Genomic DNA, 19,810 nt, shown 5'->3' on the forward strand with positions numbered 1-19,810 from the left:
CTCTGCCTGCTGCTCTGCCTACTTGTGATCTCTCTCTCTTGGTCAAATAAATAAATAAAATCTTTAAAAAAAAAATAAAATAAATGAACCATACTGATACTGATTTAAATCTCTATAATCTTATGTGCTTTGTTTATATAATCTGGTAATGATCAAGATGTTTTAAAATTTCCTCTTAGATATGTGCTCATTTTCCCCTGACATGCTTTTACATTATATATTTTAATAACATAGTATCAATAATAATGATTAATGTTCATTAATGATCATACATCTTACAAATGAAAAGTGATCATTTTTGCCTTATTTGGAGTCTCTTTGTCTCAGGTATGTTTCCTAGATGAAACATTTATTTATAGTGGTGTGAGACCTAGACTGAGAAGCATTCCATATATATTTGTCAAACCGTTTTATTTGGCCTTAAATTATTATATCTTATACTTTGCATTTTGTAACACCTTAACAAATGTGCTTTTGTGCTTTGTTATTCTATGTTGCATAATTTCTCTAAAAAATTTTTTGTCCTGGGGAGGCTGCCTGGCTCACTCAGTAGAGCATGTGACACTTAATCTAAGGGTAATGAGTTCAAGCCCCAAGTTGGGTGTGGAGCCTACTTTAGAAAAAAAAAATGCCCTTGTGAATTGGAAATGTGCATCCTGTTTTCAATTCTACCTTGAGGTCATTATTGTGACAATTTAAAATGCAGTTAGACATCTATTTCTCCAGTTTTCTATGATTTAATACCTCCCCCACTCAGCTGTTTTTATTTTTTTTAATATTATATATTTTCTTCCAAGTTTCATTTGTTCTCATTGCCCCTCCACTAAATCCAATGGTCCAAAAACCATTCTTTCCACTGTGTTCTCAACATCTATTCCATCTTTCTTTTTTTTTTTTTAAAGATTTATTTATTTATTAGAGAGAGAGAGAGAGAGAGAGCACACAGGCAGACAGAGTTGCAGGCAGAGGCAGAGGGCGAAGCAGGCTCCCTGCCTAGCAAGGAGCCCGATGTAGGACTCCATCTGAGCCAAAGGCAGCCGCTTAACCAACCGAGCCACCCAGGCGTCCCACCATCTTTCTAACTTTTTATCTCAGTCCCTTCCCCCGTAATCTGGGAAAGCTTATCCAGACTGACCTGCAGATCTTTTCTGAACAGGCATTAAAAAGAGTTATCCAACCAGGGCCAAAATGAGTTCCCATGCTAGGACTGAGATAAATTTAGACCTTCTGGACACACTGTTCAAGAGGGAATCCCAAACACTTCACACACACACCCCTCCCACTCCATTTCCTAACACAAGCAGCTGCAGCAAGACTCCCTCCCTGCCTTGAGACTCCCGGGACAAATCTCCTTCTGTCCTATAACCCTGTTTACATTTATCACCGTAAGAAGCTGTAGCTCTCCGTGTAGGCCCTTATCTCCCTCCTGTTCCCTTACTAGGCACCTAGAATTCACAGTCCAGCATCAGCAAAAACTCTTGATATCCTCAACCTCTTCTCTGAAAGTAACTTTCACTGTCAAGCTCTACTTAAAATTCTGTGACTCCCGGATTTCGCAACTTCCCTAGAACCTTCTCAAGGAGCAGCAGCTTCTTCCCAGAACCCTCATACAACTAGAGATAGAGTCAGCGTTCTTCCTCCAGATTGTTGCTTCTAGGCCATTCTTTCTCACTCCTTCCTAAAATCTTCCATCTCTGAATCTCATAAAATTAAACTACCCACTATTTAATTACTAACATAACAACCTGAGATACTCTCTTCTCATGTCTTTCTCACCAACACTGTCACTCTAACACTATTCTTGTCTTAATTTTTGCTGATTTCAATATACAGGTAATAACCCTACTAATCCCTTGCTCTCTCCATGGCTTGAACTCCTCTTCTCCAATGATCTAATCCTCTGCCATTCAACCACTCACTGCCATGCTTTTAATGGACATTTTAACATTACTATAATTTATAATCTCAACTTTGCCCATCTTACTCTCCCCAGGTACATCTTTATACTCCAATAAAACTTTAATCCCACTGGGACATTCAGTGTTTTTCCCTTTTCACTTCCTTTATCCCCTTGATACCCTCCCTTTCCTAGGCCTTATCCAGCTTCAATGTCATGGTCCATCATGATAATTACTCCTTTGCAAACAGATCTGACTTCTTTGCACCCTTCTTACTTTGTTGTATTTGGCCTGAATAAAACCCGGTTCACATCAACTCTCGTATGCTACCTACGCCATTGAATGCGGCTGCACAAAAACACACAACCACAAACTAATCTCACTTAAAATTCATGACTGTGAATCTCAAGTGGCCCTTTAGAATGGCCCAGGAAATACACTCTACTCCACTTACCCTCCCATTCTACCACCCAGCTATTTCATACCCTCTCTTATCTCCTGAAATCCCCAACAGCTTCCCCCGCAACTTTTCAGCTGATGGACACCCTTCCTACTTCACTAGCAAAATGGAACCACAGAGTCCCCACCACTACCATCTACCAGCAGCTTACCTCCATCTATTCCTATTACTGTAGATACCTTAGCTCCATTTGAACAAACCCCTCCACTTGTGCCCCAGATCCCATGTCCTCTCACCCACTCAAGGTCACCTATAGCATGTTCCCCTCTTTGTTCTAGATCACCAATTTTACCCCCTACTAAATTATTCCTATTAGCACACCTGCTGTAATTTCTTCCATCTTGAAAAAAAGTCTACCCTAACCATACTTCTTCCTTCATACCTGGCTCTTCCCGTAGATAGCCACACAGCTTCCTACTCATCTCCTTCAAATATTTAGTCTATTTGAATCACCTCAAAGGAGCTTACCCTGACAGTACTAATTTTAAAACCGCAACCTGACCTCTACCATCACCACCACCACTTCTGGTCCTCCCAATCTTCCAATACTTTAAAATGTAAACTCCATTAAGGGCACATCTTTGATCTAATTCAGTGAAATACTGCAAGTGCCTAAAACAAAGTCTAGCACTGAGTCAGCATTCAATAAATACTCAATAAGGGGCACCTAGGTGGCGCAGTTTCAGCTCTTGGTTTCAGCCAAGAGACTCTTGGTTTCAGCTCAGGTCATGATCTCGGAGTCTTGAGATGGAGAGCCCTGAATCAGGTTCTGTGCTCCGCCCAGAGTCTGCTTAAGTTTCTCTCACCATCTCCCTCTGCCCCTGCCCCCATCTTGCTCGCACATATGCACTCGCTCTCTCTCAAATACATAAAAAAAAATTTTTAAATAAGATTTTTAAAATTAATAAATAAACAAATACTTGATAAGTGAATGAATAAAGTACGGGTCCATTCTTCATTGCTTCTTACACCACTTCAAATTCCTCTGTAGCACTGTTTCAGGACACTCCTTTCCTAACTCTGCACTGCTTTTATCTTAGTCTCCTGTCTTACCCACGGTTGATTATTCATTTCTTGTTCCCCGAATTCCTGTCTTTCTCAACTTCACTCCCAGCCAAAGCAAATACTAAATGTACTTCCCTCCCCTGCAGGAAATCTTTTACAAACATATGACTTTTCTTGTGAATATAATCACTTTTTTCATTAAGTATAGGTATTTTCGTGAACATTGTTCTAATTCTTCCGCAGCAATTTTTCAGCATAGTATTTGCTCAAAAACAGGTAAATCCTGCAGCAAATTCTGCTTGAGAGCTTTCCTTTACACCATGATTTAATTAGAACTGTACTTTCAGATCTGAAGATAAAGAGCTGGCTAACAGCAGTTTTTATTATTCTTTCTGTGCCCCAGAAACTTGAGGGAGGTAGGAAAGGAAATGAATATTTGGGGCTGCAGATATTGCCCATATGAAATCTTCATCTGTGCTTGGAAAAGATGAACATCTTCCACATGAAATTTTTTCTCTAGCTCAGCTTCTACTCACATATGCATTGTGTATGTCTAGCTCTCTACTTAACACTACCACCTACTAAATTAGGAAGGAACCTTGTTCCCTTACGATAAATCTGCACCAAAAAGAAGCCCAACAACTCAAGGGTGGTGTTCACCTGTAGACCCTCCTTGTAATTCCTTTTGAACCCTGGCAAGGGAAGGGGTTCTAAGATCACAGGCTCTGGACCCAGACTTCTTGACTTCAAATCCCAGCTTCACCACTTACTTTGATGTGTAACCTCACTTTCTTTATCCTTAACTGGAGACAACCACATCTCATTAGGTTGCTGAGCATTAAAGATTCATGCAAGTGCTTAGAACAATGCCTATTACAAAATAACAGTCACTAAATGTTAACTCTTCTTTCTCCTCCCCTTTGTCTTGCCTCTCACCTTTATTTATAAAAGTAGAAATGTTAGTAGGACTATGTCAAGAATTCTTCCATTTACAGTGACAATGAAGCACTTTTCTCAAGAAGTGATTTATGAATAAACGCCTCCTATAGTCTTTCAATCTAATCTAACCTACACTACATCTAATAGAAACTCTTTCCTAATTCCTAATTCAGATGTAAATTTTTCCATGTTCTTACAGTTCTGGTGTGTCAATTTACACAAGAGTATAGCTACATACCTGTGCCTACACAAATATTTCTGTTTTAAAGGCCTTTGGAATCATTTACTTAATTAAAAAACAGACTTCTCATTGGTGTATCATGTGATTAATTTCAGAAGAGCCAGGAATAATTTTTCAACATAGACATGAGAACATCACAGAATTTAAGAAACACCAATCTATATCATGTTAAGAAAAACAAGAAGAAATAATTCAGTTACTCACGATGCTCCTGAATTCATGATGCAGCTCTTTGCACCACAAAAACAATCTCTGCCATCATCATGATTCATTCCAAGGTTATGACCCAACTCATGAGCAACAATGGATGCAAACGTCTCCACTGTAATTTGCCCGAACTGCCCAAACACAGGAAAGTATTAATTAGGTTTCTGAACAAAAAGGATATGCTTATTTTTTTTCCACAAAAGGAAATTAATCACTACAATGGTGACCGTCTTTACGATAAATCAAGCATCCAACATCAGTCTTCACACATTTCACTAGAAAACTGATACGACATGGACATAGAGCCTTTAAGCAACAGACCAATTACGTTAGCACTAATAAGTTATTTGCAATGATTTATGGGAAAGCAGATTCATGGTTCTAATTTAATTTTCTTAAAGGGGGTTTCAACTTCCTTGCCCATAAAAAATGAGGAGTTAATGAACACATTATATTAGAAAACTAATCCAATCTCTAAAGAAAAAACACACCTATCACTTCCACCCAAAATGTTGTTTTAAGGACTAGGGGAGGAAATATGCGGTCAAATGCTTGACACTGTCCTAACGCAAACATCCAAAGTTAAATTTCAAGAAAAAAACGTACCACATTAATCCCGCCTGCATGGCTCCTTGAACATACTGTTCCCACAAACGCCATTCCTGCAGTCCCACCAAAACCTTTCTTCCTAAATGAAAATAAAAGGTCAAAGTTAGAAAATGTACTTGGGAGGGGTGAAAGGAACACACTGATCTTATTTCATTGGGCTGGGAGAACCTACCAAAACTGGGAGAAAAATGGCAAAGATAATTGACATTTTAAATCAGAACACAATTAAGTCTTACTTATTCTTTATTCTCAGAGAACAAGATTAATATCAGCCATTAATTAATATCATTAATTAATATCATTAATTAATATTAATGAATTAATATTGATTTCTCAAATGAAGATATGTTTTAGATGCCAAGTTTTTTTCCTACCGTCTAGATGAAAAATCGTCCTAAAATGCATTATATTTCTTTATTCAAAAATTCTAATGAGGAGAGACAGTTATCACTCAATGAACACAACGCACCCAGAAGGCTGCAGAGCAGGGAGCACAGGGAATGTTAAGAACCACAGTGACCTCCATATGGGTCCCAGGCAATCATCACCTACATACTTGTATCTCAAGACCTATTTCTCCACCTGGAACTCCTTTGCCCAGTAAATTCTCCTAGCTCATTCCCTCAGCTCCTTCAAGTCTTTACGCACAAGTCTTCTCTTTTAGCCTTCCCTCACCACACCAACCTGACTCCTCCAATATTTTTTTTCTTGGCAAGTGCTCCACTATTTATTGAATAGAAAAGCATAATAATAACAACACAATGTATTTAAAATGTTCTATAAGCCTTCACAAGCGCTTTACAAAAATAATCTCATTTCATCCTGAAATCCTACTAAATAAAAATTATTGGGCCCACTGAACCGATTAAGAAACTGAGACTCTGGGAAGTTGTATCTTCAGCTGTTAGGTCACCAAGCTGTGGTCTGACATAATGCTATCTGATTCCACATTTACTATCCTCAATAACTATACCATCCTGGCCCTTTCTCCCCTGTAGCCAGGTAAGCACATTCTAATCAGGGAGAAATGCAAGTAAAGAAATCTGTCTTTATGTCATGCAGAGCTGACATAAAGCTGTACTTTGTAAAGTACAAAAAACTGTGGCTACTAAGATTCTTCAAACATTTCCTGGACTCTGAGTCAGAATATGAGCTTCACTGGTTGTAACCTTAACCTCCCTGGGAGACATGCAGCTACAGGAAAATGAGGTACTTACTCCTTCACATGATGATAGAAAATTAGAACCCAAGACACGGTGTTGTGTATCTAGTTCCATTATCACAAACATAGATGACAGAGGCCACACGACATGCCCAAATTCAAGATGTTTCATTCTGTACCAGTCTCCACTAGCATGCCAAGGCAGGCAACTCCTTCAGATGATGCCCACCCTTGGCCTTCACTGGCTAAACCAAAGGCAAGGAGATGGAGAATTCAGCCTTATCTGAATCTGCATCATCTCAGGCAGTGCTTTTCAAACTATCTAGAGGGAAGGGCCAGTAATTTTTTCTTTAATTTACAATTCATCACAGACCAATAGTCTTCATTTTCCCATTTTTTAAATTGAAATCATTGATATAGTCACTTCAGGTGTATAATACAGTAATTGGATAATTATATACATTATGAAATGCTCACCACCATAATATAGTTACACTCTTCCTATACTTTTACTTCTACACTCCCTGCTCTATTTTTCCTCCTTATCACTTATTAGTATTTAATATATTATACATATTTATTTATCTCATTTATGGCTAATCTCCTCTACCACAATATGGACTCCATGATGGCAAGAATTTTCATCTGGACAAACACAGTTCAACTGTATGAGTTCCCTTACAGAAAATTCTAGAAAATGGAAATTAACCCACATTGTAATATGGGTTGGAAAATCCTTGGAGAAGGATTTTTTTTTTTTTTTTTTTGGAGGGGAGAGGAGGTTGGATTATAATGGGGCCTAGAGGTAATGGATATGTTTGTTATCTTGATCATGGTCATAATTTCATGGCTATATGTCAAAATGCACCTAAATGTACACTTTAAATACATCTGTTAAACCTCAATAAACCTGCTTAAAAGTTTAAGACATTTTAAAAATACAGAATTTTTGTTTTCTTTATTCATTGCTATCTCCAGTGCCTAGGGTATACACCTAATAAATATTTTTAAATGAATGAGTAAATCTTTCTCTGAGGTATCTGACCAACAAAGAGAAGAGGACCAGAGATACTGCCATAAAGGGACTGCTAAGGAAACACTTACGCCAGATCACCCTCTACTTAATACCAGAGTCTCCAAGCCCTACACATGTATTCAATGCTTCCAAAAGGCTCTTTAGCACCCCATTCTTAACCAAAAACACAGCCAGGGATCATTAGACAGAAACATTTGGGAAATGCCTCCACATGACAGATGGATACCAGACAGAAAAGACAAGACAGCTTGGTAGGTTTGGTTGGGCAAGGCATGAGAAATGTGCTAGATGCCTGTCCCTTCCGGCCCTCTGTAAACTAGAAGGCATGCTCACTGGCAGGAGGATACTTACAGGAGCAATTTTACTAAAAATTAGTAAAAAGGTCAGGACCAAGCCTTTGTGATTACAGGGCTATAAAAATCCACTTTGGCATTTTCACTGCCTTGCTTTAATTAACTCACATAACAAAAGAAAACAAAATAAAATCAAGAGTGTGGGGAATGGGCAGCACTCCATATACTAGGGGATGAAAGATTACTACAAACTCTGCTGTCAAAGAGTTTAGAAAGCAAGCGGGTCAACACTCAGCGACAGAGACCCCTTGCTCTTCTTTGCTGGTCCTGCAGAAGAATCATAGATCTTTATCACACTTTCTCAAGCACATGATGCGTGACAACGGGTCTTGCTGGAACTAGGAGGATCTGTTTATGGGAAAGATACGGTATGCTAATCTGCGTGTTCTAAGAGTTCTGCTAAACATAGCCTAGGGGACAATGCATATAATCTCTCCAATCACAGGGCGGCTGTTTGGACTAAGAAAGCTTGGGGGAACTCCCCACATGGCATTCCTACGGCAGAGTGATCACGCAGGCCTCCTGGTCATGCATGCCTCAGCATCCCAAAGGCCTGGGCCTTCCTCCAAAATCTTCCCTGCCCCCAGCAGTCTCATATTACATTTTATCAAGCCAGGTAATATGGATGATTTCATGCTCTACATTAATAACTCAAACACAAGGGAAATTTTTCCTCAAAAAAAAAATTATGAGTTTTAGGTACCATCAACACTGAGGGAGGCAAAAATATATAAATTAGAACATTTTTCTGCAAAAAGCTTGCCTATCAAGTCAGAAGACTTTTTCAGGGGGCAGGACACTGCAGGGGGAGGTTGCATAAAGAGTAACAATAACTTAACTGCTTTACCGGGCAAAGGAGGCTGCAGCAGGCTAAGGCCTTCAAAACTTCATCCCTCAAACCAGAAAACTTTTAAGCATGAAATATTTTAAATAGTTTTAAATAGTTTTAAATGAGGATTTTGCTATAAGTTTTGGACTGTATTGGTATCAAGTAATTTATGTAAGTTTAGGTTTTATTATGGTACCACGAAAATGCTACGTAAAAGAAAAAAATTTTTAAAACATCTATTGGTAAGATCCCAAAGAGAGTAAAAAAATTATTATATCCATAAAATGAGAACTTGATTATATAAAAATATTAACGGGGACAAAAAGATCTATGGAATATTAAAAATAAGATGACAGAAATAAAAAACTCAACAGAAAGCTTAAAAGAGAAATTTAAGGAAATATCCCAGAAGGCAGAACAAAAAGACAAAAAGAAAGGAGATGGAAGATAATAAAATTAGAGGACAAACACAAGAAACTCAAAGGCCAACCAAATAAAATTCATTCCCAGAAGGAATGACAAACAAAAATAAAGAAAATCAAATCGTCTACAAAATAATTAGAAAAAAATTCCTAAAACTACAGGACATCAGTTTCAAGACTGAAGTTCCCACTAAGAACACAACACAATAAATGATAAAAGAAGTACACTGAAGCATTATCATCAGGACAATTCAGAAACCTGGGAACCAAGAGAAGATCCTACAAGTTTCCAGAGAAGGAAGAAAACAAGCAAACCCACAAACAACCAGGAATCAGAAATGGTTAAGGCTTCTCAGCAATAATACTGGAAGTCAAAAGACAACAGAGACATACCTTCAAAATTCTGAAGGAAAAAGACTTCACGCCTCAAATTTTACACAAAGCCAAATAACAAAAAAAGTTACAAAACAAAACCCTGAAAAACTGAGTTACTTAGGCCCTAGGATAATCAGAGGTTACACAGGTGTAACTTTTAAATTCTACTCTGAGACTATGAAACACAATTTCTGACTTGCAAGAGGTCAGAATCTTTTCTTTCCATATATTCTTTCACAAGATGAAGGTAGAAAACATTCCATAACAAGGTTGAGGGAGTAAAATCCAGGAAAGAGGAAGGACATGGAATAAAGGTGACAGGGGATCCAACACAGAAGGGAAGACTCATTCTTATACTGTGACTTGTCATGGGGAATATCACACAAAGCCCTCCTTATTCAGATGAATGCTCAAAAACCTTAAGAAAACATGATTCTAATAAAAATAAATAAATAAGCAGAAGTTATTGACCATTACATTAACAGCGCTTTTTTTTTAAATCTCTTACAGAACGAGCTGTGCACTGTCATGTCTCCGACGTGTTATGAGAAACTTTTCCCGCCACTGTACAAAGTTCCCCAACACATCACCAGCACCTCCAATTATGTTGATCAGGTTTCCATTTGTCCAAATTTCTAGTCCAACTAGTACAATTCGAATATTCAACATAATATACATCTAGGAAGAAAACAGAAATAAAAGTATATAAAATATATTAAAGAATCTTACAGTATCTTTTAACTTATAATGAACGCAACTACTTAAAATAAAAGCAGGACTCCTGCCCTCCAAAAAATACACTTCATTCAATACAATGAGACTCTAACCTTTTAAGGGTCTCAGTGTCCTCATCCACAAAATGAAAGTAATAGAAGTTCAAAATTGTTTTTACCTTCCATTCCAAAATCTGACAAACTGAAAATTTATTGCTCTAAACTAATGCAAATCTACTTATGGTCCATATGTATCTCACTTAATATAAATATTCATACATTTCACTACAGGAATATTGTGGAGGCCGAGAAAAATCAAGGCCATCCCACCTCAGGTTTAGCCTTAGCATAGATACAGCCATCTCAGACCCCTGTGCCCAAGGGCTGAACTTTCCCCCACCCTGCTTTGGTTCCAGGACTCCCCACCCTGCTTTACTAACAGGAACCCATAAATACCCCTGCCTTAACTAAGATCGGGGTCCAAGTCCCTACTCCGCTATGTCGGGTGTACTTGGGTCCAAGCTTAAGCTTGTCAAATAAATCCTCCTGTGATTGCATCGGTGTTGGCTCCTTGGTGGTCTCTCGGACACGAAAACTCGGGCATAACAATATCAGTGAGTTTGATTACAAAGAGCTACCAGAGATCCTGTTAGAGGTGTTATGCAATACATAGTGAACCATATTACCTTTCTAAACTTTTACCTAAAATCCTAATTACACATACCCCAAAGGTTTCAGATAGTGCACTATGGAACTCATTTTTATTTCATAGAGATACTGGGGGGAATAAATGAAAATAAATGTAGAGCACTTGGCTCAGTTTCTAGCATATATAAATGCTCAGTAGAACACTACTGTCCTCATGATTATTATTATGCTTAATATTCACATCAAGGAAATACCTTATAGAGGAAATTATCTTATAAGAACATGCATCTAGGGGCGCCTGGGTGGCTCAGTGGTTTAAGCCTCTGCCTTCGGCTCAGGTCATGATCTCAGGGTCCTGGGATCGGGCCCTGCATCGGGCTCTCTGCTTGGTGGGGAGCCTGTTTCTCCCTCTCTCTCTGCCTGCCTCTCTGCCTACTTGTGACCTCTCTCTCTGTCAAATAAATGAATAAAATATTTAAAAAAAAAAAAAAAAAAGAACATGCATCTAATTCTTCAACATCTCCCCCTGGATAATTGAACTACAAACCCTCCAACCAAACTTCTCTCTCTCTCCCTCCCTCCCTCTTGGCGCACTCACTCTCTCTCTCTCTCTCTCTCTCTCTCTCTCACACACACACACACACACACACACACACACACACACACACAGTCCTATCATGGTTTCAGAGTAGGAGGCAGCCTTCATCAAAGTAAGACTAAGTAAAGGGGTGCCTGGGTGGCTCAGTGGGTTAAAGCCTCTGCCTTCAGCTCAGGTCATGATCCCAGGGTCCTGGGATCGAGCCCCTTATCAGGCTCTCTGCTCAGCGGGGAGCCTGCTTCCTCCTCTCTCTCTGCCTACTTGTGATCTCTCTCTGTCAAATAAATAAATAAAATCTTAAAAAAAAAAAAAAGTAAGACTGAGTAAAAATTCAAAGGTCTTTTCATAAATGCAAAGTTCCTTATCCTTTCTACACTGAGGATAAAATAGATGCTATTATGAAATCTCTTACTTGTCTCAAAGTCTTTCTACAATTATACATTCCCTACAAACATAAAAAATGTTATAAAACAAACTAGAAAACAGACCCCTGAAAGAATGAGTCCCTAGGATAATCAGAACTCAAAATGAAACAATTTTTATTTATTTATTTTTTTTTTTTTATTTATTTGACAGAGAGATCACAAGTAGATAGAGAGGCAGGCAGAGAGAGAGAGGGAAGCAGGTTCCCTGCCGAGCAGAGAGCCTGATGCGGGACTCGATCCCAAGACCCCGAGATCATGACCTGAGCCGAAGGCAGCGGCTTAACCCACTGAGCCACCCAGGCGCCCCTCAAAATGAAACAATTTTTAAATTCCGAGACTATAAAAAGACAGGCTAGAATAATCCCCGTTAATAGAAAACACAACTCACACTATCCAAGTAGTTTGCTAAACGGATCATCTCCTCTCTCACTGCAGTCTGATTTCTTCCCATCATGTCATACTGAAAAGCAAGAAAGGAAAATTATTTCACCAAAGTCATTTATGAAAACAATTTCTAAAATCTGTTATAATGAAGGTAAGAATCCCAAATATTTCCTCTGCACTAAAAATGGAGGCATTTAGACATTCGCCTGCCTTTCAAATTAAGAAATCTAAAGGATACATTTCAGTGAAATAAATAGGAGTAAGAAAAACAGCTTCAAGTGTGAAATGAATATTAAGCAAAACATACTGAAGTCTTTATTTGCTCCAAACTAGCATAATTTTAAAATGAATTCTCTTTAATGCTCTTTTTATTCATTTTAATGCAAAAATGTTTTCAAACAGTTTATAAAGGTAGTATTTAAAACAATCAAAATGCACAGATAGGGGCGCCTGGGTGGCTCAGTGGATTAAGCCGCTGCCTTTGGCTCAGGTCATGATCTCAGGGTCCTGGGATCAAGCCTCGCATCGGGCTCTCTGCTCCGCAGGGAGCCTGCTTCCTCCTCTCTCTCTGCCTGCCTCTCTGCCTACTTGTGATCTCTCTCTCTCTGTCAAATAAATAAATAATAAAAAATCTTAAAAAAAAAAAAAATGCACAGATAAAGGGATAAAAACAATCTAACAGATTTCCTGACCCTTTCATCCCTTAGGCTAAAGACATTACCAATAAATAATTTCTAAACTCTGGGCTAAATTAATAATGAGAGATTAACCAATGTTCACCAACAGACATTATATGTAGACAAAGTAGATATTTAAAAGTTTAACTATATTAAGACAAAACGTTGAAATGACTGATTATCTTCTTCAAGACCTGGCTAACTCCAAATGTCTATTTTAACATTATTTTAATACAATCAACAAATAACTAATGAAAAGAAAATTTTAAAAAGAATGTATGGTTTTGCTCTAAGATAAGAGCATTAATACATCAGATCTTATTTAATATATCAGAACATATCAGATCTTTTATCAGGCATTTTATCATGATTCTCCTAAACAAACAAAAAAATTAATTTATCTGATAAGGTTTGATTAAAATGGAATCATTCATATTTTGAACCATTTTCCACCAGTACCTAACATCTATCTAGAGAGAGTAATAAATAAGAACATTACAAATCTCTATTTTTGACTTGTCCAAACATTCTCCAGAAACTTTTTATCCATTATCAGGTGCAAAGTTCATGCTTGGTCACGTTCCCTGTGCTTTTTCCTTCTACCACTTGAGGGTAATGAACCTACAATGAACAAATCTGAATACATTTCTATCTGTTAATAAATACAGCTTGTTTATTTCCAACCTATACACAATAAGGGATTTTTTTAACCATAAAAATCCTCTAAACTCTGTAGCTTACAACAAAGGAACTGCCAATATTGTTAGGTTTCTACAACTTTTTCACACAAACAACAAAGCTAAAGTAAAAGTCAGACAAAACATTTCAAATAATCTGTTAAATTATATAACAGCTGTATCTCAAACTGATAACCCTGTAAATGCTGAAATAGACCCATTACTTTTCTTAGCTAAGGTAAGCACAATTCTTAAATATGAATAAGGAAAACCCCTGGTGTTATCCTGGACACAGAAACTAAGAGTAAAGACTAAAATCAGCTATTCTCCTGTATTCCCTTCTGAAGCATGCCACAACCTGGAAGTTTCTGTCTCTTTAGGCAACAAAGCAGTATCTAATTGCTGGTTTTTCATCACAGTCCTTTAAAGCCGTCTGAAAAGGTGACCCTAACTGAAGGGCAATACAGTTTTGCTTAAGAAATTCTGCATGACGAGATCACCCAAAACAACTGGGGTGGGGTGGGGGGACAGGTTACCAGTAAAAATAGTTAGAGGTACTCTCATTTGCTACATTCAGTTTCTGGTGGGGTTATGAACATCAAGCATTTTAAAGGAAAAAAGCCATTTTAGATTTAAAAATACATTTAAGAGAAATCAGTACAAATATATTATATTTTATGTTCCCTTCATGGGATGCTCACTTCTCATCTGCTTTTCATGAAAAAGAAGAAAAACTGTCACCAATCCTACCCTTTCCTTGTCTACGACAATGAACAGCTCCACATATCGGGTCTGTGGCAGGACAGCTCTTCTTCTCTGTCAAAAACACAAACATCATAAAGGCAAAAAAAAAAAAAAAAAAAAAATTTATAAGACTACATGTTAAAAAAAAAAAAAAAGAAAACTACATGCTTTTCATAGGTAGTGACCTTACCCTCATCTCTAATCCCTTATTTCAGGTCAGCTAAGAACGTGATAAAGTTAATTTACTTTACACAGATCAATAAAGCCAAAAACATGTTTTTTCCTAAAAAAGTGACATCTGCTCTCTATACTAGCATGAGAAAAATTCTAGTTAACAACAATATGAGGTATTCAAATTTCCAAAGCAGAGTTACTGATTTTCTAATATCAAAACTACACATACTCACACACTCTAAAGGGAAGCCCCATCACTATGTTGAGTGAAAAAATGAATATAAGAATTATACTATTACAAGAATACAACAACCCAGAGCAGAAGTAAGGACAAGGTTGCCACTTTAAAACATGACAAGTTCTGTGATTTTCAGAAATTCATACATAAAGTACAGAATTTGACAAAAATTTAAGTTTTCCAATGACTGAAGTTAAAAAGAACAGTCTAACAGTACAAAAGAGTGGAGGCAAGAAAGGCAATGAAAATAATGCCATAAACTCATATGAAAATATATCAGAAGATGTACATGTCTTCCAACACAGCAGCATCATCTCACATGCAGAAAGGCACAGTGCCCACAACTGAAGTTGACCTGTTCCTAGAAACATTTCAGTCTTTAAGAGCCCCACGTCAAAAGTAAGCAGGGAATCCTAATGGTGACTCAAAAGAGGGATGCAAGTGTTCCTGGAAGACATCTTAAATAAAGTGCTAAGTCTCAATTCATCTCTCTTTCTCCAATCTAGGGCTCAGAAATCACTATTCTTGTTGGTGTGAAAGATATATAAATAAAAAATTGTACTGATCTCTGGAAGACAATATAATGGACTACTATGCAGCAATGATAAAAAGAAATGTTTCATTTAAGATTTAAGCCCTGATTTCTAAAACACACAGAAGCTTGACTGCATTCAACTTGGTAGCAGGAACTGCATCTTTTTATCCCCTAGTACCTGTCAAAATGTCTGGTCCATAGACAGCAAAAACATAACAAAGGTAAGTATTGGTTTAATGCATAAAGACATGATTTTTTAACATTTTAGTCTGAGCCATTAAGAAATATATTTCCTTACTCGAAGTAGCTGAGTGATGCTAAGAGGCTCCTCTTCTTCATAGTTTGTGGTTTCTGTCTCTATATCCTTGTTGGAAACCCCACATTTCAGAGGCTCTTTGTGGACGTCATCCATTCGATAAAAGATGTGCTCAAAACGAGAGCTGTTTTGCAGGGGTTCAATCCCGTAACTCACATTCTCTATATGCAGCAATCCTCTAAGTGTCGCATTACACGTACACAATTTTTAAGAATGAAGGAAATAATACACAGGAAAAGGAATCAGAAAACCTAAATTCAAATCCTAATTCTTAACATGTATAAGAAAGGGTAGCATGGTGGAGAGAAAAATAACATGGTTTTAGAGTCACGCAGATGTAAATTTAAAACTCAAGACTGCTACTTACTAACATTGCTCCCTTCAAAAAGTCAGTTAACCTCTCCAAGTGACCTGTTGTATGTATAACAGAAAGCAACTCAGAACAGCGGCTAAAAATATGGAGTCTGGAGCCAGAGAACCAGTGTTTGAATCCCAAATGTTTCCCCTAGCTGTGGGGCTCTCAGCAATGACTTAACCTCTACCTTACTTTATTCTACATGGGGTTGTTCTGAAAACTAAATTATTAAGTAAGAGCGAAATACTTAGAACACGGCCTGACGCACAGCCACTGCTCTGTGTTATTACTTAAATGGAGATAATTACAGCCATCTTATACAGCTGGTTTGAGAATTAAAATATTTATTAGTTCAATCAGTCACATAACCAATGAACCAGAATAGCATCATACTGCCAGGCCTTCAATAAATGTAATTTTAGGGGCGCCTGGGTGGCTCAGTGGATTAAGCCGCTGCCTTTGGCTCAGGTCATGATCTCAGGGTCCTGGGATCGAGCCCCGCATCGGGCTCTCTGCTCCGCAGGGAGCCTGCTTCCTCCTCTCTCTGCCTGCCTCTCTGCCTACTTGTGATCTCTCTCTCTGTCAAATTAAAAAAAAAAAAAAAAATCTTTAAAAAAAAAAAAATAAATAAATAAATGTAATTTTAATATTATTATCATTTTACTTGATATGTGGTACAATTTCTCTGAACCTCAGTTTGCTCATCATCACCTAAATACAGAGATAGTGAACCCTTTTTCACAGGCATTATGATACTTAAATGAAAGAATATAGGTGAAAATTTTGTATAGTGCTACAGAAACTAAAAGTATGTTTTTTTCTAAATAGCAAAATTACTTAGCAGTCTCAAATCAATGAAATTTTCTCTAGATATTGAAACTCATCAACTGTAGTATTTTCTTAAATAAACAGGTCAAGAATAATACCTGATACATATCTCTAAAGACCTTCCACAATACCAAAGTAAAATCTAATTTTGTTAAGTCCCTCCAAATTACTTGATTTAGAAACTGAGACAGGTAAAAGGGTAAGAAATAAAAGAAAAAAAAAATGACACAGAAAATTCCTTACCTGAGTCCGAAACAGTCACTAAGAGCAATGGATGAATTGTAAACTCCTTCCACATAGCCCCGATAATGACAATGATTCTAAACGATAAAAACTGTATTATCTTCAAATACTGTTACATGGCTATAATTCAACATAGAAATTACAGAGCTAACAAAATTATTTAAGGTCAGTAAACTAACAATTCTGTTTATATCATTGGCATCTTATATCATGGCATTCTTTGGACTATTACCACCCTATAAGCATACAAATGTTTAGGCAGAATTCCAGAGGATACTAAGTACAAACAGCTCTACTCCAACAGCCTTTAAGCTTAGAAGCAGAACAAGACAGCATTATGTCATGTTTAATATCTTAGATCACAGTCAATCCTGGAAGCAACGGCAGCCAATTGATATGTAACACAGAAGGGGACCTTGTGACAAGCTAATGATACCAAGGAGGAAGAAAAATGAGTATGTGGCAAGAAAGTAATACTGATCACATGATTTTCTTTCCTTCTTATATTTATATTAATCATGTTATTATTAGTTTTACATTTAGGCATCTTAAAAAATAAAAAGAGGCTTTATCCTTAATTTTGAACAACAAATTGACCATTGGAAATACAAACATATTACCACTAATACCAGGTTTCTTTTACTACATGATGAGATTTTTCTCCTCTTAAAACAATCTCAAACCACTAAAACAAAGCCAAGGTCACGGGAAAGGGGGTTGTTGGGGAGAGTAGCCCTACCACACATTAGACATATCACAAGGCCTTAAAAATTAAAATAATATGGTGCCAGTAGTGAATTAGAGAACCACCAGTGGAACAAAACCTGGGGGACCTGAAATAGCCCAAAGTACATATGGAACTGGGGCAAGGATTTTTATAATAAATGGTGCTCAGACCACTGGTTAGACATTTGGAAAAAGTTAAAATTAGATCCATACCTCACTCACCACACATAATAAAATCTAAATGAATCAAGAATCTAAACATAAAAAATTAAAACTATACAAGAACTAAAAGAAAATATGGGTGACCTTCTCTTTAACCTGGGTATAGAGAAAGGCTATCACTCAAAATATATATGCAATAGAAGGGAAAAAATGATAATTTTTACTACATAAGAAGTTTTTCAAACTTCTACGTGGAAAAAAACATCAAAAAACAAAATCAGGGAGGTTGGGTGAGTCTGGTGGTGGGTATTATGGAGGGCACGTATTGCATGGAGCACTGGGTGTGATGCATAAACAATGAATTCTGGAACACTGAAAAGAAATTTTAAAAAATAAATAAAATTTTTTAAAAAACAAAATTAAACACAACATGCAGATTGGGAAAAAAATATCTGTAAGTTATATCACAGATACAAGACTAATATCCCTAACTATAAAGAACTCTTGAACATCCAAGGGGAAAGATTAAAAACTCAACAGAGGAGAGGAAGAAGTAAAACTGTCACTATTTGCAGATGACATAATATTATATATAGAAAACCCTAAAGACTCCACCAAAAAACTGTTAGAACTAATAGATGAATTCAGGAAACAAAATCAATGTATAGAAATCTGTTGTGTTATATACACTGATAATAAAGTAGCATAACGAAAAATTAAGAAAACAATCCCATTTACAATCACATCAAAAGGAGTAGATCTACACACAGAAATTGGTAAGATATTAATGAAAGAAATTGAAGAAGATACAAATAAGCAGAAAGATAATCCATGATCATAGATTAGAAGAACAAATATTAAAATGTTTAGACTAGCCAAAGCAATCTACAGATTCAATGCAATTCCTATCAAAATTCTAAGAGCATTTTTTTACAGAAATGGAACAAAAACCTAAAATTTGTCTGGAACCACAAAAAACATCACATAGAATAAAAATACTTCTTTCTCTTCTTGAGAAAGAAAAAAAAGAAAGCTAGAGGCATAATGCTCCCTGATTTCAAACTATATTACAAAGCTATGGCAATCAAAACAGTACGATGTTGGCATGAAAGCAGACACACAGATCATCGGAACAGAACAGAAAGCCCAGAAGTAAACCCACACTTATATGGTCAATTAATTTCTGACAAAGGAGTCAAGAATCTATAGTTTCTTCAATAAACTGTATTGAAAAAATTGGACAGGAAAGAATGAAACTAGACCACTTTCTTACACCATACATAAAAATTAACACAAAATTAAAGACAGCATAGCAACTATAGTTAATAATGCTCTACTGCATATATGAAAGTTGCTAAAAGATTAATCTTATCAGGGACACCTGGGTGGCTCAGTCAGTTAAGCCACTGCCTTCAGCTCAGGTCATGATCCCAGGGTCCTGGGATCGAGCCCCACATTGGGCTTCCCTGCTCAGTGGGGAGCCTGCTTCTCTCTCTTTGCCTCTGCCTGCCGCTGTGCCTGCTTGTGCTCTCTCTCTCTCTCTGATAAATAAAATCTTTTTAAAAAAAATAAAAATAAAAAAGTTCTTATCACACACGCACAAAAAAATACTTTAACTACGTATGATAACGGATAATAAGATTTACAGTAGCAATCATTTCACAACATATACAAATATCAAATCATTATAATGTATACCTGAAACTAATGCAGTATAACATATATCAATTATACCTCAATTTTAAAAAAAAAATTTCTTGGGGCGCCTGGGTGGCTCAGTGGGTTAAAGCCTCTGCCTTCAGCTCAGGTAGTGATCCCAGGGTCCTGGGAC

The 19,810-nt window shown here is 37.0% G+C and overlaps 1 protein-coding gene across 1 annotated transcript in view; it reads right to left on the minus strand.

Annotated features, from left to right (window-relative positions):
* Positions 1-19,810, minus strand: part of ADAM9 (ADAM metallopeptidase domain 9) — a 148,242-nt gene that overhangs the window by 101,880 nt on the left and 26,552 nt on the right. The window contains exons 5-11 of the mRNA XM_045998185.1: positions 17,092-17,168; positions 15,648-15,843; positions 14,409-14,474; positions 12,309-12,380; positions 10,045-10,214; positions 5,357-5,438; positions 4,748-4,881 (exon numbers count right to left, since the gene is read on the minus strand). Coding sequence (XP_045854141.1) covers positions 4,748-4,881; positions 5,357-5,438; positions 10,045-10,214; positions 12,309-12,380; positions 14,409-14,474; positions 15,648-15,843; positions 17,092-17,168 — 797 coding nt within the window. The remainder of the gene's footprint in view (positions 1-4,747; positions 4,882-5,356; positions 5,439-10,044; positions 10,215-12,308; positions 12,381-14,408; positions 14,475-15,647; positions 15,844-17,091; positions 17,169-19,810) is intronic.

This window comes from Meles meles, chromosome 2 (genome assembly GCF_922984935.1).
Source record: "Meles meles chromosome 2, mMelMel3.1 paternal haplotype, whole genome shotgun sequence".
NCBI lineage: Eukaryota > Metazoa > Chordata > Mammalia > Carnivora > Mustelidae > Meles > Meles meles.